Source organism: Patagioenas fasciata, chromosome 5 (assembly GCF_037038585.1).
Source record: "Patagioenas fasciata isolate bPatFas1 chromosome 5, bPatFas1.hap1, whole genome shotgun sequence".
Taxonomy (NCBI): Eukaryota; Metazoa; Chordata; class Aves; order Columbiformes; family Columbidae; genus Patagioenas; species Patagioenas fasciata.
The window spans coordinates 45974266-45996893 of NC_092524.1; the positions used below are offsets into that span (position 1 = coordinate 45974266).

Consider the following 22628-nt stretch of genomic DNA (forward strand, 5'->3'; position numbering starts at 1 on the left):
TAGCATTTTTAAAATATTTTATTTATTATACAAACTATTTACAAAATCAGCTACTACAACCACAGGCTTCCAAATTTTGGCTGAACTCTGCCAGAAATCCACCAGAGGGAACTAGGATTTGACCACAGCTCCTAGTTTCTAAAAAACATGCAACGTTGCCCGCAGGTGCAGACTGAGGTCAGACCCTCTGCACCTCAAAGCAGCTTCAGGAAACACGGAACCCATCCAAGATGACACCAGGATCCCAAAGATTTCTACAGAAGGTTCTCTAGAAAGTGAGAATAAATAGAGGGTAAAACAAAAAGTAATGAGCCTCTGCCAGAAGTAATATACAGTATGGGTGACCAAAGCACATCCCCATTGCCAGTGTTAAGGGCAGCACAAAAAGTAACTGCTCTGGGAAAGGGTATAAAGCTAGAGACAAGTTTAGAAACATTGTGATGGATCTCAGGAACATGGGACCAGCCAGGGGCCTGTGGAAACAATGGGGACGTGTTTAGTTGATTAAGAGCACCCATCACAGTTCTGACTTGTGTAAAAGAAGAAAGTCCTTGGCATCTGCACAGCTGCTGGGACACATGGGGTGCTGGCTGCAATGCTGTGAGAGGCATTTTGGAGCTCTTTCCAGCAGAGGAAGACTGCCCAATGTCCAGCTACTTCCTCCTCATAATAAAAAAGTCCAGCTCAGGAGAAAAAGGGAGTAGATTCCTGAGGAAGATGTCACTGGCAGAGTTGGCCCATAGCTACAAGGCTGGAAACATCCTCACCAGGTAAGACTGCAAGACAAGGCTGCAACGTGGGAACAGCACCAAGTTACACCTCCCAGCAAACAGGAGTTAAGCCGAGCACCACCACCTCCTCTCTGGTCCTGGAGAAAGCAGTGAAGTGGTGGCATGGAGAACACAGGAGCTGCAACTCTACTGACCACGGAAGCCATCTGCAATGTAAATAAAATGGTACCATACTCTCCACCCAAAGTAGGTCATGACCTTGCAGAATGGAGCCTGCACTAAACAAGGGAGAATGGCCGCACTTAAAGTGATCTGTCAGAGTGCAACAGTGGCAACTCTCAAGCTGGCAGCCTCCCAGCACCTCAGTGCCAGCAAGGGAATGAATTCACAAGGCAAAGAAATCCCCCTGAGTAGTCTCAGTGCTCAGCTGGCCGCTTTTTGGCACCAAAATGACTTGTTTTTTTCTGTACAGAAGTAACACACTCAGCCCAAGAATGACTAAGATGCTGCCTTAAAAACATTTTCTAGATGTAGAATGTTTCCCCCAAATTCCCATTCAATTCAACTAAGCTATACTGGAAAAAGCACACACAATTATCTTAAAACATCCATACTGTGCAGAAGTCTGCCTGGATAATTTTGAGGACAGCAGAAAAGGGCAATATATTATTATGCGACTTTCTATCTAACATGATGCTCTAAAATTAGCTCAGGGATGCCAGTCTGAAACTCCATTCTGGAAGAAATTCAGCAACTCCATAACCCAATGAAAACTTACATTGCAGGTAGTAGCAATGTAGGTTTTTCACATTTTGACTCCTGCATGCCTTTGACTCCTGACCTGAACTGTCTAATGGACTGTTGAGAACTTAAAAGATCTGGAGTTTTGCTTCACTGAAGAAGTCATCAAGATTCCCAGATTCTCTTTATTGCCCTGGGAAGGGCTGAATGGACTGCCAGCAAGAACACGCCCCAATCATAAACCAGCACTTCTCATGCTGGTCTGCTTATTCCTCTCCCCACAAGCCTGACAACGGTGAGTGCAGGCTGCTGAGCGATCACTTGAGTCAAGCTCTAGTTAGCATTTTGTGCTGAAAGTCAGTAGCACGGAATGGAACAGGAGGAAAGGAGAGCTGAAGAAGGAAGGTAGGAAGATCGAGAGGACACAAAGCCAGCTGCTCTCCAGGTTCCAGCACCCCTCTGGAAACTCTGCCTGAAATGCAGTAGAGAAAGCAAGTCCCCGGCTGCTGCATGATAGAGGTAGAAGCCAAGACCCTGTGGGATGCTGGGGTGGAGAAAGCAAGTTTTGCTCAGTACCATCAACTCAACAACACAAGTCCAGCGCACACTGTAGCTGCTTACTGACCTGTCACTGTTACTACATGACACACATCCCCTGAAGGCGAACATGGGACAGGCATTGGTGCTTAGCATTGAGGGATCACACTCAGCCCATACTCTCTCCTGAGGAAAAGAAAAGGCAGGGGCATGAGACAGCTTCCTGTGCAACATCCACTGCCAGAAACATTCAATTGAGGAGAAACTCCTCTTCCAGTTCATTTCCAGAGGCTCATAACCAGCCACCACTGCAGAAGGATGCTTCTGCTGCTGAACCCTGGTGGAGGTAGAACAAGATCACTGTCAGGGCCAGCACCTGGACACCCATGAGATGGTTCTTCCCTTTGGGTTACTCCCTCCAGTGGACACTGCCCATCTTTCTCTGTGGCACAGGTGACAGCAGCATCCAGAGCAAGATGGAAAAGATCCTTCTGGGTCAGGTGCTTAATGAACAGACAGCCTTATACTCTCGATGAGTGACCAAGTTGGATGAACTATCGGGGAGCATCACCGGGGAAGTCGAGCCAAGACATGGAAAGTTACTAAGGCTTCCCGTGAGCCAGGTTTCCAGAGAGCTCCATGCTGCTCTTCCCTCTTCCTCTCAGAGAGCTATAATAAAGGCAGCTCAGAAGATCTCCTGCACCTCGCTGGAACTTCTGCCTACGAACTTTATGTTCTCACAGAAGGAAGGGTGTATAGGGTGCAGGCAAATCAAGTGCAATATCTCCTTGATAAATGCACCAGAGTCTTTTTGCTGTTTCACACTGAACCAAAAGGAGCATGAGGGAAAGGAAAAGATGAGCTCTTGATGACATATTTGGGATACGGAAAGGCCACGTGACATCTTCTGGATGACGAATTCCTTCACATGGAGTCTTTGCTCTGCCTCCATTGCCCACATGAAGGGAAGGAGAACAAGCAGAGGACTGAACCTGGGCCTTGCCACGAAGAGCCAGGAGGCTAAGTGGTCTCCAGGAAAGGGGAAAATCACAGCATGCCAAAGCCCTCACAGCCCTCGCTGATAGCTAGCTGCAGCATTTTGTGCACTTCTTCATAGGAGTCATAAGTAGGGAGGCACAGCTGGTTAAAACTGTAAAACAAAAGAAAAATTCCATTCAGACTAGATCCGAGAGGGGACCATCCCCATCAGCTGCTTTTAGATGGGCTGACACCAGCGTCACAGTCATCACATGTTGTACACCACTTGCCCACCACAACCAGCCAGTGTCATTCCCAAAAGCACAAAGCAGAAAGTCCTTCCACCCCAGAATACTTGCCAAGTGTGGGCTGTTGGCAAAGTGCTGTGAGTTGGAGCCGCAATGATCTGGAATGATGGACAGAGTGCAGCAAACCCTCCCGGGGGCAGCTGGGAGGAACCAGTTGTGAACTGCAAGAGTCTGGCCAGCTCTTCCTGCGTGAAACTGGAGACCACAGTCCAAAACCACCTCATGACCTGTTAGGAAACAGGAAAGGTAAAGCCACGTCAGCCAAGGAAATCAAATAAACATATAAACAAGATGCAAGAAGATGAGTCAATTGTCCTTCCAAGCAAGTACTCTAGTAATAGTCAGAATTTTTTTGTTTTACCAGGGTGACACATAGAGGCAAGAATTACATTGTTTTTTATCAGTTAAGAGATGTCCCATGCTACTGCCTCCCACTAGTCCCTTCCCTTGAAGCAGAAAGGCTTCTGCTTTCCCCACAGAGATTTTACTTTCAAAAATACCTGCACAGAGAATGAGGTAGGTTTACAATGCAGAAGCTTATGTGCTTCTTGTACTATACTCATCTTTTGCTTTTCCACATCCTCTGGTACTCTTCCAGGAAGGTGGAACCATCCTAGTGTTTACAGTCCAAAGCTTGTATTCTAATCTCTTTTTGTCTTGGGTGTTTTGGCAGCTTCTATTGTTTTTCTAAATGAAGCTGCTACCATTCCCATACCTCTCCCACTGGGTAAGGCATGGAGGAATGGGAACTATTACAGGGTACAAATTTAGGCTACTACATCAGTAGTCTTCACCCCAGCACTGAATTCTAAACACTCCATGTGGGCTGCAATCAAGATCTTCAAGCATCCCTTACGGTTAAGTGTATCACCATGAACATCTTCAGTAGTAAAAATTCCCACAAATTCCTCCTGAGTCCCTGCTGAATTGTTCTTAATTAGTGTTTCGATGGATTTTTCTTAAAAAGACCACTGCTGCTAACTGATCAAGCATCATCTCTAGTCAGCCTGGCTGAAGGATCTCTTTAAGGTGAAATGCTATTCCATAATGCATATAAGTCCTACTTCTGAATCCCAAATCTTCAAGTTTGTCCTGGAAGCCTAATTTCCACCCAAGAAATCTGTTCTCAGTTTTAAGTTGTCTTCTGCTGTAGGTGGGATAACTGGTTTCAGCAAGAAGGAGGAAGAAACACTTTCACTTACCTTCTCACGGAAGTGCCAAGATCCTCCTACCACTACAGCATGTGCCTTGAAGTCACAGACACTGATATCTCCAGTACCGCACATAAGCAACTGAAAGGCAGGAGACCACAGTCAGAAAGTCAGGAGCCCAGGAAACAAGGCAACAGCTACCATGCAGATTACAGATGTTTAAAATGCTTAGAGAAGAAACATCTTGGCTCTGTTCCAGACCCAGAAAGCACTTCATTTGTGAGAGAGGAGGGGAAGTATGGGTAGAGATGTTTAGGGAAGCAGCAATTACCTCAAGCTCATTCTCATCAAAAATAGCCAGGAGGTTCTCAGGAACTAATTCATTAAGACCTGGAAGTGAAGAGGAAAGAAGAGCAGCAAGTGCTGTCATCTCTGGGGACATAAAGGCAGAAAGGAGGGGAGCAGACAGCACAGTACCTTTCAGGAAGTGATCCACCTCCTCTCTAACCTGACTGGCCAGCCTGTACTGTGCAAGCAGATTTAGATACAAGATCTTGTTTTCATTGGTCACTGGTACTTGAGCCCCTCCTGTCACCAGTTCCACCACCTGAAAACAGGAGAACACTTCACGTGTGACCAGCAGCACTCCCCAAACCTGAACTCCCAACCAGAATAAGCCCAAGCAAGGAGCTAGTGACCAGAGTAAGCTCAGTTTTCTGGGGCACAAAGAGTTCTCAGCCTCCTCTGCTACAGGCAGAAGTAGTTAAACTGTCCCACCTTCAGGAGCTGCCCCCCTCACCTTCTCCAGCTGTCCTGTTTTGCTATACTTCTCTTCAGCAAAGACCAGATCCATCTCACTCACATCATTGTTCAGTATGAAACAAACTTTGGATTTATAGAATTCTGGGTCATCCGTTTCAAAATACTGCGTGAAACAAAAAGGCGGCAGGGACATGGAGGGAAGAAAAACACATACATTGTTAACCAGGACTCTGGATCTGCTTCTACTACAACAATGCTCAGCCTCTCACTGAACCAATCCAGGCTCCAGACAAGGCTGGGAACCTTTACCTTGTAATGCATACGAAGTCCTATGATCTGAGCCAGGAAGGATCGGGTGAAGCGAGCCCGAACCAGTTGTTTGTAAGCACCTCCCAGAGATGATTCATAAAGACACTTTCCTACTAGGCGGCCTGCAAATTCATACAGTTTGAGTCGTAAATATGTGGGACGCCCTGGATTTGGATGTACCTGCAAAGAGGAAGCAAAATGAAACATCCAAGTACCACACAAGACGAGCGCAAATAGCAAGTACAGGACCAGTTCAAGTCACTGCATCTCTCAGGCTGCCCTAGGAACTTTCGTGTAATAACCTCAAAGCTAAACAATAGAAATAAAACTCCTGAGACTGCCTAGGAAGCATACAAAATGTTTCACATGCACAGGCCAGAAGCTGTATGAGAGCAGAAATGGATCTGAAACATACGGACCAAGCAAAGCCTCTATACACTCTGACACCACCTCCTCTTTCCCAGTCTTCCCTGCTGGCTGGCCACTCTCTGCTGCTCATCCAACCAGTTTTTTGACACATCAATGGGTTAAGATCATCAAGCAAAGCCTTGAGAAAAGGCAGTGGAAGTGATTGTGCAGGCAAACTAAGGAATGGCTAAGGTTGCACATCACTTAGTGAATTTAGCAGCATCATTATTTAACCAGCAGCATGTCAAACGCACACATTTCTGTGCATTCAGCATGGCAACTGCAGACTCACCAAGGCCTGGTTGTTATCAATAAAGCGGGTAAAGAGTTGACTGGTGGTATCAAATAACGCCTTACAGATGAGCTCAAACCACTCTCTGCGTGGACCTCCCCAGTCCAGAGCTACAAGATAAAACAACCTTGGTCAGCTGTGGATCATCAGTTCAGGAATTTCATGAATGGTGCTCAGTAGTACCCAAAATGAGAGCTCATTGCAGTGAGCAGCTCTATAACAAAAAAGCAGTAGGCAGGGACTCCAGAACTCTAGGTTCTGCTCTTAAACCTAGTCCTAATATTTTTCACTTGGGCCTACATAAAGTGGGGGTATAATAGCACCAGCAGGATAATTCACTAACATCTGTGAGTAAGTGAAAGGGCATGGAAAGCCACAAAGAATAGACATACTACAAGAAACCAGAATTTCAGACTAAAGCTACTCCATCATCATTCCTTTCACTTGTTCCACAAATATATTCATAGGATAACTCACCTTCTTCATCCTGAAAAACCACTTCGAAGTTTTTGCTCCAGTCAGAAACAGAAAAATTTCGTGTTGCTTTAAAAGACTGAAAAAAAAAAAACAACCCAGCAGCAGCCATTACTGCTTGGCACCTCATACCCAATATACAATCCTACACATGTGGATGGGCAACTTAAGCAACACAAATAACAAGAAACAGTCTAGTACTCTTAAGTATAAAAGTGAAAATTAAGAAGTACTCAGAAGTACTCGAATTCTTATTTGTCCAAAGCCACAGAAGCCAATTGCTCATTTTCTGTTATGAGACACATTACCCACATAAATACAGCTCATCTTAAAAACAGTGTGAGGTCTTAGCACAGCACAGATGTATCCCTCTCTAGGCTGCAGTACAGTATTGTTTAAAGTATTAAAATGCCTGTGGGAAGGAGCAATTTCTGTACAGCACTCTCAGCCCACGAGTTAGATTTTAAAAACGAATGTTTCAGAGATAATTAGAAAACAGCTTGAAGGGTTCACTGAGTTCCTACTCAAAGCAAGTCACGATGCAAAAAAGTAGCAAAATATTTCAAGTGCATAGAACTTCCTGTGTCCTCACTCTAGATTTCAATTAAAGGACATTTAAAAAGCTACACAGCAGTCCTCAGTCATATAGGTAGCTTTGGCTTAGCTTATTTTCAAATACGTTAGAGCACCACACTAGTCACACCTCTTGGTTAAACACACTGGTCACATTCATTGTGCCTGTTGACCTTGAACACTAAAGCCTTATATTTATTATTATTATTATGGCACTTAATTCTCTTTGTCTTACTAGACTGTGTCATTCCTCATGACACTGCAGGAATCTCCAAAAGAGCAGGAAAAAATAGTTATGGAAATATTCTTTAGAAACCAAGTCATTCTGTAGCAAGCTATTAACCCAAACATAGTCTTGCAAACACTGCAAGCTCCCACATGCATAAAATATTCCAAACCACAGATTTACTGAGTGTAAATCAAGGGAAACCCCAGCCACTCCCACTTTCCCCAGAAACATTATTTTCCATCTTTATAACATTATTGTTATGAGACCCATGTGGAAACAGTAAGTCAGGATAACTGCCTGCCCTTCATACACAGTATTTAGAACATCAGTTAAAAACTGTGTTATATGAATTACTCTCAAGTTCAATTTCAGAAACACATCGGCTCATGTCAGCTTTGGTGAAGACTTAACTCAAGGACTCTCCAGAATATTTTACCATCACACTGAACCACTACTAGAAGCCTGGCCATGCCAAAGCTTCATGTATGCAGCTCAGAAACACCTGACTTGACAGCTTATCTCACCAAACAGCTCTGTACCAGAAAAACAGCAAAGACTCAGGAGCTCCAGGTTCTTCTTCCAAATCTGACACAGGTAGACAGCCTCTCTCTCTGGGCCTCAGGTTCCAATGTAAAGTGGGGACAGAACAGCACCAGCAGACTTCCAATGCTTTTACAGGCTATGCATGCGTTTGCCCTAGACATGTCTCAGGGCTTCATTTACTCTGTGACAAGTTCCTTAAAAATTTATCAGGGCTGAAGTTTCCTAATTATTTAAGAAATTGATCTGATCTTACTCGGTGTAGAGAAGGAACACAGCATCCCACACAATACCAAATGTGAACACAGAGGAACTACCTTGAGATTTTTTTTTCCTCTGTCGCAAGCTGTCTACTGGCACCTGCCTTGAAAGAGGACTAATCATTTTTAGAGTGGTTACCCTAGCACACAGCAGTTTGGATTTCCTTAGGCACTGAGCAGAAGAAAAAGGATGGAGAAGGCATTGGGGTTATGCAAAGTGACCTGTACACTCACCGACTCCAGCAGACAGTGACGGCTGACCTTCAGCGTGACCTTTGAATGAGGCCTTTTCATATGCACCTGACGTAGCTCTCGCTGAAAGAAGTTCACTTTGTCCTGGAAAGTCTCTGAGCCTCCTGTGAACAGGAACAGTTTCAGTCAGGCCTGAGCAGTCAACACCTCAAACATCTAGAAGACTTCCCAGGGCTAACTGCACAGGTCAGCTTTACAGCCCAAGTATGAGTTTATTACAGCAAAGTTTGGAACCAGCACTCTAAAGGCAGTCTGCAGTTAGTCTTGCCGAGATTCCGATACTCGCAGGTGCTCTTTCAAAGAGCGTGACAGAAAAGCCAAACTGAAAAGGAACAGCTGGCCTGATGAAATGCATTCACTGGAAGCACCAACAGGAACAGAACGTGAGGCTCCAGGAATCAGAGTTCTCATCAGAGGTTATTCAGTGCTGACAACCTTCACTCCTGAGGGGAACTAGCAGACTCAAGTGCTAACTCCTGACTACTGTACCCACCTCACCACCCCTTTACCTATGTTTTTATGCAGAGAGCGAATGAAAGTGGCTGCCAAGATGTTCCTCTCCTTGCAGCTGAGTTCCACAGGGGGCTGGATCCCATCATCCACCACCAGTGTCAGTAATTTGTGCACAGGGTCAGGACCAAGGTATGAAAACTAGCAGCAAAAAGATGCAAGAAAGGGTAAACCCATCATGCAGAAGGCACAGCACGTTCAGTAGACAGAGCAACACCACTTGCACCCTAAGACTTTTTCTGCTCACCCATGCAGATGCAATTAACAGCAACACTATTTCAAGCACCCAGACTCCAGTTAGGAGGCTGCTTCAAACCTCAAACCCTGGCCTAGGGGCTTCAGTGGACATAATTACAGCATTTTAGCAAAGTTATGAGGAAAATAAATAAGAGAAACGCAAAGGAAATAAAGATTTTTGCCTAGGATTTGGACAAAATGCAGGAAGGAGTGATACAACTGGCTCCTATTTATAAATATTAGCAGAATTTTGTCACTGAGAGGGAATTCCAAAGTCTGACTTTTATGCAACAAAATGTTGCTCTGTGAGTGACAACTCTTCTCTCCAAAAGCAAAATTCAGACTGTCATTCACAAGGACCACGAGCTAATAACATGGAAGTGCAGTGACAGCTACATGGAAAGAGGCTCACCTTTGTGCCAGGACATACTCTAAAGGTGAAAAGGCGCCATGGAATGATCTTCAGGTAGAATTCTTTCACTGAGAATTGCTGAGCAACCACAACGAAAATAAAATGTGAAAGGTCACACATCTGTTAAAGGTTGTCTCTGAAACATGAGGCACAAGACAGATCTTTAAGGCCAGACCTCCCTCCAACCCCATGGACAGGTTTCTACAACATTAGGTGACATCTTCCTCTGGCACAACACATAAAAACCCTGAAAGCTCTACAGAAGTGTAAGCGGTTTGTCAGTAAGATTTTACTGTGTGCATTTACAATGCATGTGGGATACCAGCACGACAAAGATTTTACATCAGAGTAAGCCACTGAGTTCAGTAGAACATCACCCATCTAATTGGAAGGTAATATTAAGCACATTTGAGAGGCTCAATTCAGGAAAAGACTGTAATGCATTGACAAAAAGGTTTTTGAAAAAGCCACGCTAGCAGAACTATTCCTACTAATTTTCACAACCAACTCAAACAACTTTTAAAAAACACTCGCAACTGCTAAATCCAGGAGAATGGCAGAAATTCTTCTCAGTATATTTCTGCCAGAACAAATAACTACTAACTGTGGAACTGTCGCCTTCTGGAGAGCAAGCTAAGATGAAATTTTTGAATCTTTAGACAAAACATACAAAACCATTTCCTGCACAAGCTTGTTCTAGCTTCAGTGACTGGAAAAAATGATGAGCAGCATCTCTCCAGAAACAAAGCAAGTATGAACAGCAACCTCTTAAAGAAATAAGAGCATAGCAAGTTATCTCCTGTACAGAACAGATGTTCTACATATATAGATATATCACATACTATATATATACATATATAGACACACATATACAAGATAGATGTATTACAAAAGCATCAGAATCGCATTAAAAACTTTGGCACCTAAAGGGAACCTGCAACAGTACCCAATTCTGGTGATCTTTACCAGGTAAGGTAACAGAAAAAAGCATGGAAGTCCAGAATGATACCCTAAGGATGACAGGATGCTGAGCTCATGAGGACCAGCACCCATTCCCAAAATCAGTTCTTAGAGTTGCATGCAACAGAGACTTAAAAACCTCTAGCAACACCATCCATCCTATAACTTGTACCCATTACCCTTCATCTTTTCCATGTGACTTCTTGTAAAAGGGAAGTCTCTCTCTTCTTTGTAGCCACCCTTTAAATACCAGAACATGGTGATGAGGTCTCCCCTAAGTCTTACTCTCTCAAGCCTGAACAAGCCCAGTTCTCTCAGCCTTTCTGCATATGGCAGCTTCCCAGTCCTTTGATAATTTTTGTGGCCTTTCTCCGGACCCTCTGCAGACTGTCCACGTATTTTTTGTATAACGGAAACCAAAATTGAACACAGTATTACAGGTGTGGCCTGAAAAACAATGAGTAGAGTGGAATAACAACTTCTTTACTGGTGATGCCATTGTTGATGCAGCCCAGCATTCTGTTGGTTTTCTTTGCCACAGCAGCACACTGTCCACTGGTATTGAGTTTGTTGCCCACCAGGATCCCCAGGTCCCTTTCCACAGAGCTGCTCCCCAGACAGGTAGATCCCAGCCAGTGCTGCACTCCTGGACTATGTTTTCTCTGAAGCAAGACCTTACAATTATCTTTGTTGAACTCCATCATGTTCTTGTTAGCCCAATCTTCCAGCTTATCCAGGTCATGCTGCAGGGTGGCCCTCCTTTCTGAAGTGTCCACTTCCCCAAGCAGTTTGGTGTCACTGGCAAACTTTAGCAGGGTACACTTGATCCCATCATTCAGATCACTTATGAAGATCTCAAACAGCATTGGGCCCAATATTGATCCATGGTGGACCCCATTCATGATAGGTTGCTAGTCTGAAAAGGATCCATTTACCACCACCTTTTGGGTGCAGCCTGTCAGCCAGTTCTCCACCCACCACACAGACCACTTGTCTAGATCGTAACCTATCAGTTTCTCTAGGAGGAGGCTATAGGAAACCGTGCCAAAAGCGTTGGAGAAATCCAGGTAGACAGCATCCACCACTTGCCCCACATCAACCAAGCAGGTTACTTTGTTGTATAAGGCAATGAAGTTTGTCAAGCATGACTTGCCCCTAGTGAATTCGCATTGGCTTTTCCCAATCACGTGCTTCATTTGACTTGTGATAGGTCCCAGGAGGATTTGTTCCACAGCTTTACCAGGGACTGAAGTAAGACTGATGGGCCTATAATTTCCTGGATCCTACTTTAAGCCCTTCCTGTAGAAGGGGGTGACATTAGCCTTGTTCCAGTCCTCTGGGATGTCCCACAAACTCCACGACTTCTCAAAGATTAGGGAAAGCAGCCTCAGAATGATGTCAGCCAGCTTTCTTAACACCCTTGGGTGGATATTGTCAAAGTGAATTTAAATTTATTAGTAGATTTAGTGGAATTTTCCTTCTAGTTTTCCTGAATGCAATAATGAGCAATAGATTCTGCTAACATATTCTTACTATAAGAGAATCCTCAGTTTCTCTTGACTTGTTTGAATCCTGTTTCTTCTACTTATACATTTAACCTTAGACCATTTTTACCCTTTTCCCTGAAACATTAAAGGTAGAGGACAAAGACAGAAAATCTGAGCAGTGCCTTCCTCTAAGATCCAATCTACAGGTATTGGAAACTGAGAAAGGGAATGGCAGGTCTGACCTGTCCAGAGCAAATGAAAGGCAAACAGACTCTCTGTTGAACAATCAGTGAGAAAAGCCCCAGTAGGCTTTGGATTAGACCTAGAAAGATACATGGAGTCCTAAAATTTCAAGGAGCATTTTAACCTTATTCTCCATTACAAGCTCCACGTTTGCTGTCTAGCTTTAGGCAAATCTTTTCTAACCAAATCTGAGCCACCTAAATCTGGAGCTAAGATATAGGGTACAATGGAAGCTCTTCAGTTGCAGTGTACTTTAAACATGCACTCAAGAGTGGTAACTTTGTGATATCTACCTTAGGTGACACATAGCAGTAAACTTTTTTAGGCTTCTTCACTTTCTCAGGGGTTTGGCTGTCAGAGGGAGAATCTTCATCTTCATCCTCAGTTGCAGTAGAAGGACGGCGCTGGGAAGAGCTCAGGTGTGTTGGTGGAAGTTGCCACTGAGTGTTGGTATAACTAGGAGCATCGTAAAGGTAGGCTTCAAAGTAAATACTGACACCTGAGGTGGACACATTGCGTTCTACAATGTTCTTTTCATTCTCTGAAGGAAACAGATGTGAAAGAGTTCTGTAAATCTTAACAGAGACCAGAATCAAAAAGTAAAGAATCCACAGATTGCCACCAAATTACTTATTATGAGTTTAAAGAAAAGGCTACACATCCAAAGGAAAACCTGGTCAAGTGAAACTCTGATAAAGAGAATACAGGAGTGGGATGAAAAGATTTCAAGACAGCAGTTTGTCTGTCCTGGCTTCAGACAGTGACTCATTCAAGAAAAAAGGTGTACAGAACGCCTGCCTCAGAGCACCAGGCTGAAGGCATAGCCATGTGACAGCCACACTGCAGACTGGCTCACTCCTGAAGAAACCAGGAATTATAAAAGCATAAAAAAGCACAAAGGTTACATGCAGTGTTCTTCATCAATATAGCCTAACATATAATACGTGACTGGCTCACTTAACGATATGGCTCAGATGCCAAGGACTAGCAAGCAATAAAAATTGCCTAATTTCAGAGGTAAACTTCCTGAGATGGGTGAAAAAACACACGTGCTTTTATGTGCTTATGGAACTGAGAGTATCAGCCTTCAGAGATTTCCCTTGTCAGCAGCAAATTAATTTACCTTAGCATTTTTAAACAAATAGGGATTCCTTGAGCAATTCAGTATGGCTAGCCTGCAGGGAAGCTACATTTAGGTCTGCTACACCAGTGTGCAAATCCTCTTGTAAGAGGACACCTGGAGAATGAATACCAAGTACCTCTTGACTCACCACTTAAAACAATGATGTCAAAATCGCCATTGCTTATGGGCTGGTTCTGGTAGGAGATGCAGGCATGGAAACAGCCCCTACAGTGCAGGGTGAGTCGGAAGAACACTTCACAAGTCTGCCGATTGGACACCACAGACTTCTCAAATACAATGTCAGAGCTCTCTTCTTCTTGTGGACCCAGCTAAACAGAAAACAAATTAATAAAGGGGGCTCTCTAGCTCACCTGAAGTCAAGCAGCAAGGGGTGGGGTTGCACACACCTCATGGATGGAGATGCTGTAATTGTGCTCATCTATCAGGGACACAGAATTGCTGGTGGGATTGTCATACTCATCTCTGGGAACTATCTGCAGAGTGTGCTGCTGCCCACAGGTCAGGACCAGAGTGGAGAAATGGCAGACAATTTTGGTTTTGGAGGGAACCACCATCCCTGAAGCAGACAACAACAGTTTAAAGTCAAACAAATTCCAATGTGAAGCTGCAAAGAGCAAAGAAAAAGCAACCAGGTGCATAATACCCTTGAAAATGGATCAAATTTAAACACATTCTGTTCTCCTGCATTCAAAAACCAAAAAATATCTGAGCTCTGAAACACATGGTATGGGGCACAGGGTTTGCCTTGGGTCTGAAACTTAATACTGATAAAGCAAACTACTAGTTTTCTAAAGAATGCTTTCCTCCATTCTAACCCTTCAGAACTTGCTCACATTGCAGATACAAAGTACGAGTTGGCTGACATCCAAGGAAACCAGCAAATTAAGCTTGCCAAACAAACTTCAGTCTGGAGGGTACCTGAGTTAAATCTGAACTTCCACTTTCTGAAGGAGTACCGTACCTTGGCAAGCTTTGTACCTGTTCACAATGCAATGGAATGGAGGTACTGTCAATGACTATGTACATGAAATAGCAAAGATGCAGATCGGGTCAAAAAACCCAGAAGGAAACAAATTTAAAATTGATAAAAAGGAAATGTTTTTAAAGAAGTGCATAACCAAAGGTAGCAACTGTTTCAGGAGCTTAAAGAGTAGGGTATTGAAAAGAGGAAAAGAGTCAAATCATGGCAGCATTTCCAATTTGGATACAAATAACTCAATACTTTCACAAAAGACTTCCTCTGACTACTAGATGGGTCACGATGAAGTTGCTACGAAACGGAGGATATGACGCAAGTGGTCATGGAGTTTAAGCAGAACTGACTTATTCTGTAAGGCAGTTTCTGTTTTGCCACACATTGGTAGTCACAAGTACGTTTTAGTCATTGGTCTATTGCTGGGATCTACACATGGGAAGAGGAAAACAATGAAGAGTAACCCTTTCCCTGTCACCCACCTATTTTAGCTGGAAACACATCTACCTAACCACCTTCAATACCTCCAAATCTACTTTGAATCATTACAGGGCCACTTGGACCTTACCTGGCTGGAACACCTTGTAGTAGGGGCTGTAGGCCACATTCAAGCCACCAAGTTTTACAGTAATCTCGTATCTCCCAGCCCTGCGCACAGTGAAGGCCACTTTCACCACATTGGAATTAGGCTCCTGAAGAACTTCCTGGGTTACAGGAATATCAATTGCTAGCTCCACATGGCAGATGTGAACTCGCAGCCCCACAGGCCGGTGAGCAGGGAAGGGTTGCCCGTTCTTATAGAATAACTGCATGGGAAATGGAGAAGTCCAGGTCAGCAAAAATATGCAGTGCACACAGGAAGAGAAAGCAAGTTGCCTTGAGGTAACAAGGGTAAGAACTCCAGCTCACCAAAGGGAAAAAAAAAAAAAAAAAAAACACCACGAAAACAGCCCACTCTGTCACACAGGCTGTGCTCTCTCAAGTGAACATGGCATGAGTGGGCACTGAACACCCTCATTCTCTTTTGTGCTGGAGTTTAAATGAGTGCCCTGAAAAGAACATGCCTCTAGGCATTTCTTCTCTGCACTGCTAGTGCAATACGAGAACAAAAACCAAGAGAACCTTCTACTACCAAAAAGAAAAAAAACAAAGCCGCATCCTTTCACAGAAACAAGGAGATCTTGTTCACATGTACAGCTAAGTTCTGGAAAAGCTCTCACCAATTTGTTACAGAAAACAGTACAGAGGAGAGAACAGTGTGGAGAAGATGCTGACGTAAGGAGCTGACCCAGTCTGTACCGATAAGAAGCATCAGTGTGGAAATGACACATTAGATAAAAATCACAGGCAGCTCAATCACAGAAGTGATCTGCCAGACAATTTCAGAAGGTAACACACCTCGACCGGTACTTCCTTACAAGGAAAAAAATTACACCTTGAAACCCCACATGCATGGCTTTTCAAGAGCCAGCAGCTTGTGCGCCAGATTCTGCCTGCCACCTGCAATCAGCAAAAGGTTACTATTATTCCCCGTTTCTACATAAGGGAGGGCAAGGGGCCTGAAGCAGTATGTATCTTGACTGTCAGTGAGAGAAACCAGGGCATGCAACAGCTACTGTTGATGAATAAAGGGCCAAGCAAATGGGAGACAACCATGAAGTGGAAGGGCACATTGCTGGAGCTGCCATGTGTGAGAATCAGTGAGGTGAAGGGAATAAATTTAAGCAGGAGGAACAGAACAAGTCCATTTCTCCTCAGCTCTTTTTCACCCTGGAGTTAGAGCTCCTCACTCACCCTCAAGCAGAAAGGTTTTACTCACCTTCCTGAGAGGGCTGGGTATGGCAACCTAGCTGAATCTGTCTTTCTATTTAGGTGCCCTTCTGGGTGGGCAAGGTGGCGCAGAAAGGTGGGTACATGAGCCCAGAAAAACCTGTTCAAACTTTCTCCACACAGCTCCAAATTCTCAGTGTTCAGGTCCCTCCACCCATCTTATTTGTGTACTTGTCTCATTCCCCCTACACTCAGTCTGCTGGGATTGGAGGGAAAAAAAAAAAAAAAAAAAAAGAGTCCTTGGTAGGCTTTTCTAGGTCAGACAGAATAACCCTTGAATTTGGAGGAACAGGAAGCAGCCGTGAAGCTTTACAGCTCTTGGGTTGGTAAAATGCCCACTCCCACGCTTCCAACTTCAGCTGCACAACCAAAAGACAGCACCATGTCTGTTGAAGTCAAGGCTCTACCCACTCACTTCCCAGTAAAGGAAGCAGTAGATAGGACAAGCCTGGTCTCCTCCGGCTCTTCAGAGGATTCTAAAGAGAGGGAGATAAGATTTTAAGGAGTGCAAACCTCAGGTACGCACTTACAGAGTTCTGCAACACAGTTACAGATGGCAGAAGACATAAGCAGATAGATTTCCTACTCCTAAGTTACATCCAGTTTCGCCTCAAGAAAAAACATTTGAAGACCCCATCCCTAACTAAGACCTCTGTTCCTGCCCCCAAAGCTGCATGAAAACAGAAATATTCCCTTACATGCACTCGGAAGGCCATGCTATGGCCCACCTCATAGGGGTCCTTCCAATCCCAGGAGATTTTGCAGGACCGGGGATCCAGGTAGTTGCCTCGCACGTAGTCATAAATAGTTCGCTCCCCTCGGCGTTCCCGGTCCTCATGCTGAAGGAAGCTGACTATACGTGCGGCAAGCTCAAAGAGGAACTTAATGGTGAAGAAGAAAGCTACCACAGATATCGTGATCCCACCTGCAGCAAGGAGAGAACAGAGGGTAGCTGCAGCAGCATGGCTGAGTCAGGCACTAAAATCCCTTCTGCATCAGCCCAAGATGCCTTTTGTTAAAGACATTCTACTCAACTGCAAATTAGGTGTTTAAAGCAGAAGCTACTGTGAGAACATTTATGGTTTGTGTTATGCTACAAGTAAGGTTAGAGAAAAATAGGTCCCTTAAAACTCTGCAAATGACTGCAGACAGAGGAAACAGGTAAAGGTGGTACAGAGTCTCAGGTATGGCTAGCAGACATCCCAACAGAAGCATGGAATTCCCTCTGAGTTGCAAATTAGAACTACAGAGATTCCTTTAAGGGAAACAGTCATATAACCACACAACCCCTGCACATTACAGTAAGACTGAATTAAGAAGCATCACAGAGGCAACAACCCTGCACTAGTTCTTGAAATAGAGTAAGGGGATGGCTTAGGAACGAGGTCAATGGAAGGACTTTAGGAACAAGAATAATGGTGGAGAGGTCAATCTGCCATGAGTGCAGGTGACAGTAACTTCATGTTTGTTAGATGGACTCTGAACTAACGTGAAAGCACAGGTTTTCACAAAACCCTTTTAAACCCTATAGAGAGGTCAATAAATACAGTGGCAACCTTTCCTTCACTTACCAATAATGTAAAACATCAGGTCCCTTCGGTGAGACACACAGCCGAGGATCACAGCTGCATCTAGAACACAAAATAGGCCATGTCCAGTCCAATGACTCTTCCTCACACACACTGGCCTAAACTTAATCTATGATTCCTCAGACAAATACCTATTGATCATTTATCTTCCTCTCCAAGGACATCCCTAAAGCATTATCCTGTAAGACTCTTAAATATGCAAACAGCACAGCATGCTACAAGGAACACGTGTCCCTCCATCACACATTCCTATTCAGATTCAGGGATCTAAAAGGACAACATACTATCCTCAGAAACCAGTGAGAGCAGGCTCTGGGTACTGCAAGAAGGAGCTGCTTCTTGAAGGATCACCAGCTTCGACAGCAGTGGCCAAAAGCCACTCATCTAAACTCTCAGACCTATTTGCTTCTGCGAGCCACAAAGTTAACTTCTAGTCTGCCATGAAAGCACATCACAGAGCCACCACCAAAATGGACAGAAGCTGACCCTCAACCAGCAACCTTAGAAGAAAAAGCTATGGAACAAAAGAGTTGTGGACAAGACCATCCCCATTTGTTCAGAATAAACAAAATCCTTCTAGGGCAGAGCTGAATCTATTTTTTCCCTGTAACTCTGCTATGGCAAGTATGAATGCAACTGGAAAACAGTCCATCTGTATTTTCCTACTGCAAAGTGGAGCCTCTCCTCTGAAACTCTTGCTGATCAACACACAAGCGAAAAGTTTGGGTTTGTATACTGTTAAGATTACAGCAAATTTAGAGAGCCAATCTACAATGAAGTTCTCACTGAGGGAACTGCTAAACAAACATGTAGTAAAAAGATCACACCCAGAACAACAACATGCTGTTTGGTTGATAAGACATAGCTGACAGATGGAAAAAGAGCAGCAAGGAACATGTGTGACAATTAGACAAATAATTTGGCATACACTAATGCATACAATATAGCTCGCCATGTCACCATTCAGTTAGTGAGAAGCTACATTGTGCATTGAAGCTGCTGCTTCTTTCACAAAAGGGGAGTTATTCATCAGTCATCTCAACAGCAGCAGCAATGGACATCAGCATGCAGAAAGCTCAAATGAGATATTTCCCCCCCGGAAAAAGCCATGACTTTCCAGCCCAGCAGATCCCCTTTGCTGGCCTTCAGATATTCCATCTCTCCAAACAAAGAGCAATCACATACCTTTACACGAGTGCCCATGTTCTAAAAGCCAAAAGGGGAGTACCCATTCTTCAGTGTCCTTCCTCTTTGTGCCCAACACTGGGGCAAACGTCAGCAAGAAAAGGCCATAGATAAGATTATCACAGAAAGAGAAACTCCTGGAACTTGCATCACAAAATCACTGCTGAAACGTGTGGACCTGAACACAATTTCTTCTTCTTTGTGCAAAAGGGTTGTCCTGCAATGCTTCTCCCTGCAGCCTGTCGTTTGCCTGCTTCCCTGGAAAAGGAAAAAAAAGGAGAGAGAAAAGATAGGTTTCTCCATGGTTGTGGACAAATCTAGTAAGTACGAACATGTGAGAGGTGTAAGATGCAAGAGTATCACTAGATGTCATATGTATAACAGAGGTGCTATAAAAGTATCACTGTTAATGAGGTGTTAGAATTCACTGTATCCTCAACCTCCACCTGTCACAATCTCATTTCATTATATAATCCCTGGAAGTGGCAGGTTCAAGATGGAACAAAACACATCCTGTCTTCACAGGTTTCACTGTGTTCATGGTTTTCATGGAGCAGCTAAGAACCTGTGTGCTGTTCATGAGGAGTACTAAGGATCAGGTAGCACTTCAAACCTCCACACCCCACAAAATGCCATGTGCTATTCTCAAACTGATTTTGCCCAGATCTAGAGGGATATTTACAGTAAAACTGAAAAAAAAAAAACAGAAAAAACCTTTGAAAGTTCTTGGGCCACGAAGCCAACTAGGTCATGTTTCGGGGTTTTGTTTTGTTTGAGTTTTTTGCTGCTGTTGTTTTAGGTATTCAGGAAACCAGTATCCTCATAAGCCATTTCAGTTTCAGCAGCACTATCCACTAAATTACAGTTTAATGTCAGGATTGAGATCAAAAAAAAAAAAAAAAAAAAAAAAATCTAACAGCAAGGATTGATGCAGCCCACAAAAACCAGGACATATGCCAGAAGAAAAGCCACAGAGCCCACACAGTCAGTATCTACCAATTCAGAACACCGATTATATAAAGGAGTGAGAATGAAATTAACAGGCCCACAACGACAGGTGCCTGTAAAGACCGTCACCTCTCCTGGGGATGTACACGATGTGCTACTCCTGCCTGCCACACCACAGTCTCAGCTGCCACTTCCTCCTTATTCCCTCCTCATCTGCATTCCTCTTCAGATGCCTCTATTTCCCTCCATTCCAATAATCATACAGATCTGGCCACCTTTGCACACTTCCACCAAGCTTTCTAACGCATATGAAAAACAATAGGTAAGTCTGTGCAGAGCTCTTTGATTGTGCTGCATAAGTAGCCAGATTCTCACTGCCTTTTCCTCCCCTACATCTCAAGGAAAATCCCACCCACTCAACTATTTTCTTCTTTCCTCTGCTTGAGTGAACAGTATTGCAGTCCCCAGGCCATAAGTTCTCATTGTCCTCCTAGATGAAGCTTCAGGTTTCTAAACTCATATCTCTGTTTATTAAGAATCACAGACCTAGCAATTTCCTTGACATTTTAGTTCTTTCACAGTACATATCCAAGATGTGCTACAAATGCCTGGTTGAAACTCTGCTCCAGTTTGGCCTGGCTGTGAAAGGTGTGTGGCTCCTGCCCACTCAGCAGAGCAATTTCACAAACTCATCAATGTTTGAGAATCTGTGAGATCCCCCTCCAGGACCTCAGAGAACCAGCCTCTTCATGCTACCAAAAAACACCAACACAAAACTGGCCCTGTGGGTTCATCTACCCAAGCTATTTCTGCCTCAGTCCATAAGTCCTTCCCTTCTGTAAAGCATACCACAAGTCACACAGCCTCTCTCTCAAAAGCATAAAAAGAGAAGGATCAATCATTTCAACTACAAGAGGTTTTAAGTCAATTGAAGCCTGAGCCTCTTGATCTGCGTTGCAGAATTTCAGAGTTTGCTGGACACAGGGTATTAGTTATCTCCCTCAATCAGCACAGCAACTTCTCATTTTATTATCTCTGCATGAAGTGGCAAATGAGACACCAATCAGGTGGCCAGCAGAGATGAAGTGACTGTCATACAATCAACTTCCCTCTAGCACACTCGCTGCCAGCAGCTTTAACAATGCACTTGCAGCTGGGATACATCAGGGTAAAGAATCTAGTTGCAAATAGCTGGTATCCAAGATATGTTGCCACTCACTTATCAGAATACAGATTTAAATTAAAATAGTATCTGTGCTAAGAACTGCCAACTAACAATTTGAGAAATGAATTCTGAAAATCAGCAATACAAGGTACCATCACAGCTAGGCTGGAAAAAAAATGCTGAATTGCCTGATAGGTCTTAGTGCTCTTGATCCAAGGACAGAGCAAGCAACGGTCTCCTGCCATCTGCAGGGAAAATCGGGATTTGGAAAGCTTCACCTTCGCTTGACTCAAGGAGAAGTACTGGCATAATCAGGATAGACAGCATGGAATAATAAAATAAACTGTATCAGTGCCATTGCCTCTCTGAAGTCAGCAAGGAAAGGAAGGCCAGTAATGGGAGTACATTTTGTTTGTGTTAGTGCTGCTGTGAAGCCCAAGAAAGACTGTGCAAAGCTCCAGAAGGACATGCAAGTGTAGCTGCACAAACAAAAGGAATTATAACACAGCAACGGCACATCCAGGTGGCTACACCTACGAAGCCAGTTGGGGACATGCTATACAGAATTGATTTACTGAGGTCCTAAGAAATCTGTTGTGCCTCTTGGTCTTCTTTTGTGTGCAGTGATAAATTTAACTTCCTTTTTTTCTCTCCCTTGACAAGTTCCAAAGTTAAGAAGAAACATCAGTTCAAAACATTACCAGAGGACCCTTCATTCCTGTACGGAATGTCCTCTCGATCCAGATCATGCACAAGATGAAAATTCACTTTTGAGTGAAAAGACATGGTATATTCTCATACTAAGTAAAATATGCACAAACCAACAAACAGGAATGCCCATAGGAACCTAACTTTAAAATACAACCAAAGACGACTGAAGAGTCAGCGCAAAAGGCACTGAGCAGGCTCCAGTATCAGCTGTCAAGGACAAAAGCCACATCAATGGCCAGAATCCACACAAAACAGTCATTCTCTCATCAGGACTGGAGTTTGTCATATGCATTTACACACAAGCCAAATAAAATAGTGTTAACAGGAAAAGAAGATATGGGAGATGTTTGGCAACTGCCTACATCTATGGACTTCTCATAGCAACTGAACCACCAGCAGCTCTTCCTGTCCCCCTCAAACACAGCATGCCAGCCAGAGGGTGACTTTCACGCCACACTCATCTTGACACCAGATCTGCATCCCAAGCCAGAACAACATTCAGCCACTTACCACCCTACATGTCCCTGGGGAAAGCATATCACTCCCTTCCTCCTCAATTACTTTCTTCACCCAAACCACTCAGGTGACTTGAGCAGCACCAGGGAAGCTCCACCGTTTCCCCAAACAACAATTAACCCTGGTATGATCACTCAGGCGGAAAGCTCAGCCATGGTTTCCCTAACCAACTC

At 43.9% G+C, this 22628-nt stretch overlaps 1 protein-coding gene across 6 annotated transcripts in view; it reads right to left on the reverse strand.

The window, feature by feature from the left end:
* Positions 1-22628, reverse strand: part of AREL1 (apoptosis resistant E3 ubiquitin protein ligase 1) — a 23327-nt gene continuing 699 nt past the window's right edge. For 3 of the 6 annotated variants that reach the window (XM_065838521.2, XM_065838520.2, XM_065838522.2), the window contains exons 2-20: positions 19116-19373; positions 17913-17972; positions 17040-17266; positions 15080-15317; positions 13925-14094; positions 13666-13846; positions 12688-12935; positions 9705-9782; positions 9055-9196; positions 8528-8649; positions 6695-6770; positions 6218-6327; positions 5518-5697; positions 5246-5371; positions 4924-5053; positions 4778-4836; positions 4498-4587; positions 3347-3522; positions 1-3159 (exon numbers count right to left, since the gene is read on the reverse strand). In XM_065838521.2, coding sequence (XP_065694593.1) covers positions 3057-3159; positions 3347-3522; positions 4498-4587; positions 4778-4836; positions 4924-5053; positions 5246-5371; positions 5518-5697; positions 6218-6327; positions 6695-6770; positions 8528-8649; positions 9055-9196; positions 9705-9782; positions 12688-12935; positions 13666-13846; positions 13925-14094; positions 15080-15317; positions 17040-17266; positions 17913-17928 — 2472 coding nt within the window. In that variant the 5' untranslated portion in view covers positions 17929-17972; positions 19116-19373 and the 3' untranslated portion in view covers positions 1-3056. The remainder of the gene's footprint in view (positions 3160-3346; positions 3523-4497; positions 4588-4777; positions 4837-4923; positions 5054-5245; positions 5372-5517; positions 5698-6217; positions 6328-6694; positions 6771-8527; positions 8650-9054; positions 9197-9704; positions 9783-12687; positions 12936-13665; positions 13847-13924; positions 14095-15079; positions 15318-17039; positions 17267-17912; positions 17973-19115; positions 19374-22628) is intronic. The other 3 variants (XM_071809430.1, XM_065838523.2, XM_071809431.1) reach the window with 3 other exon arrangements.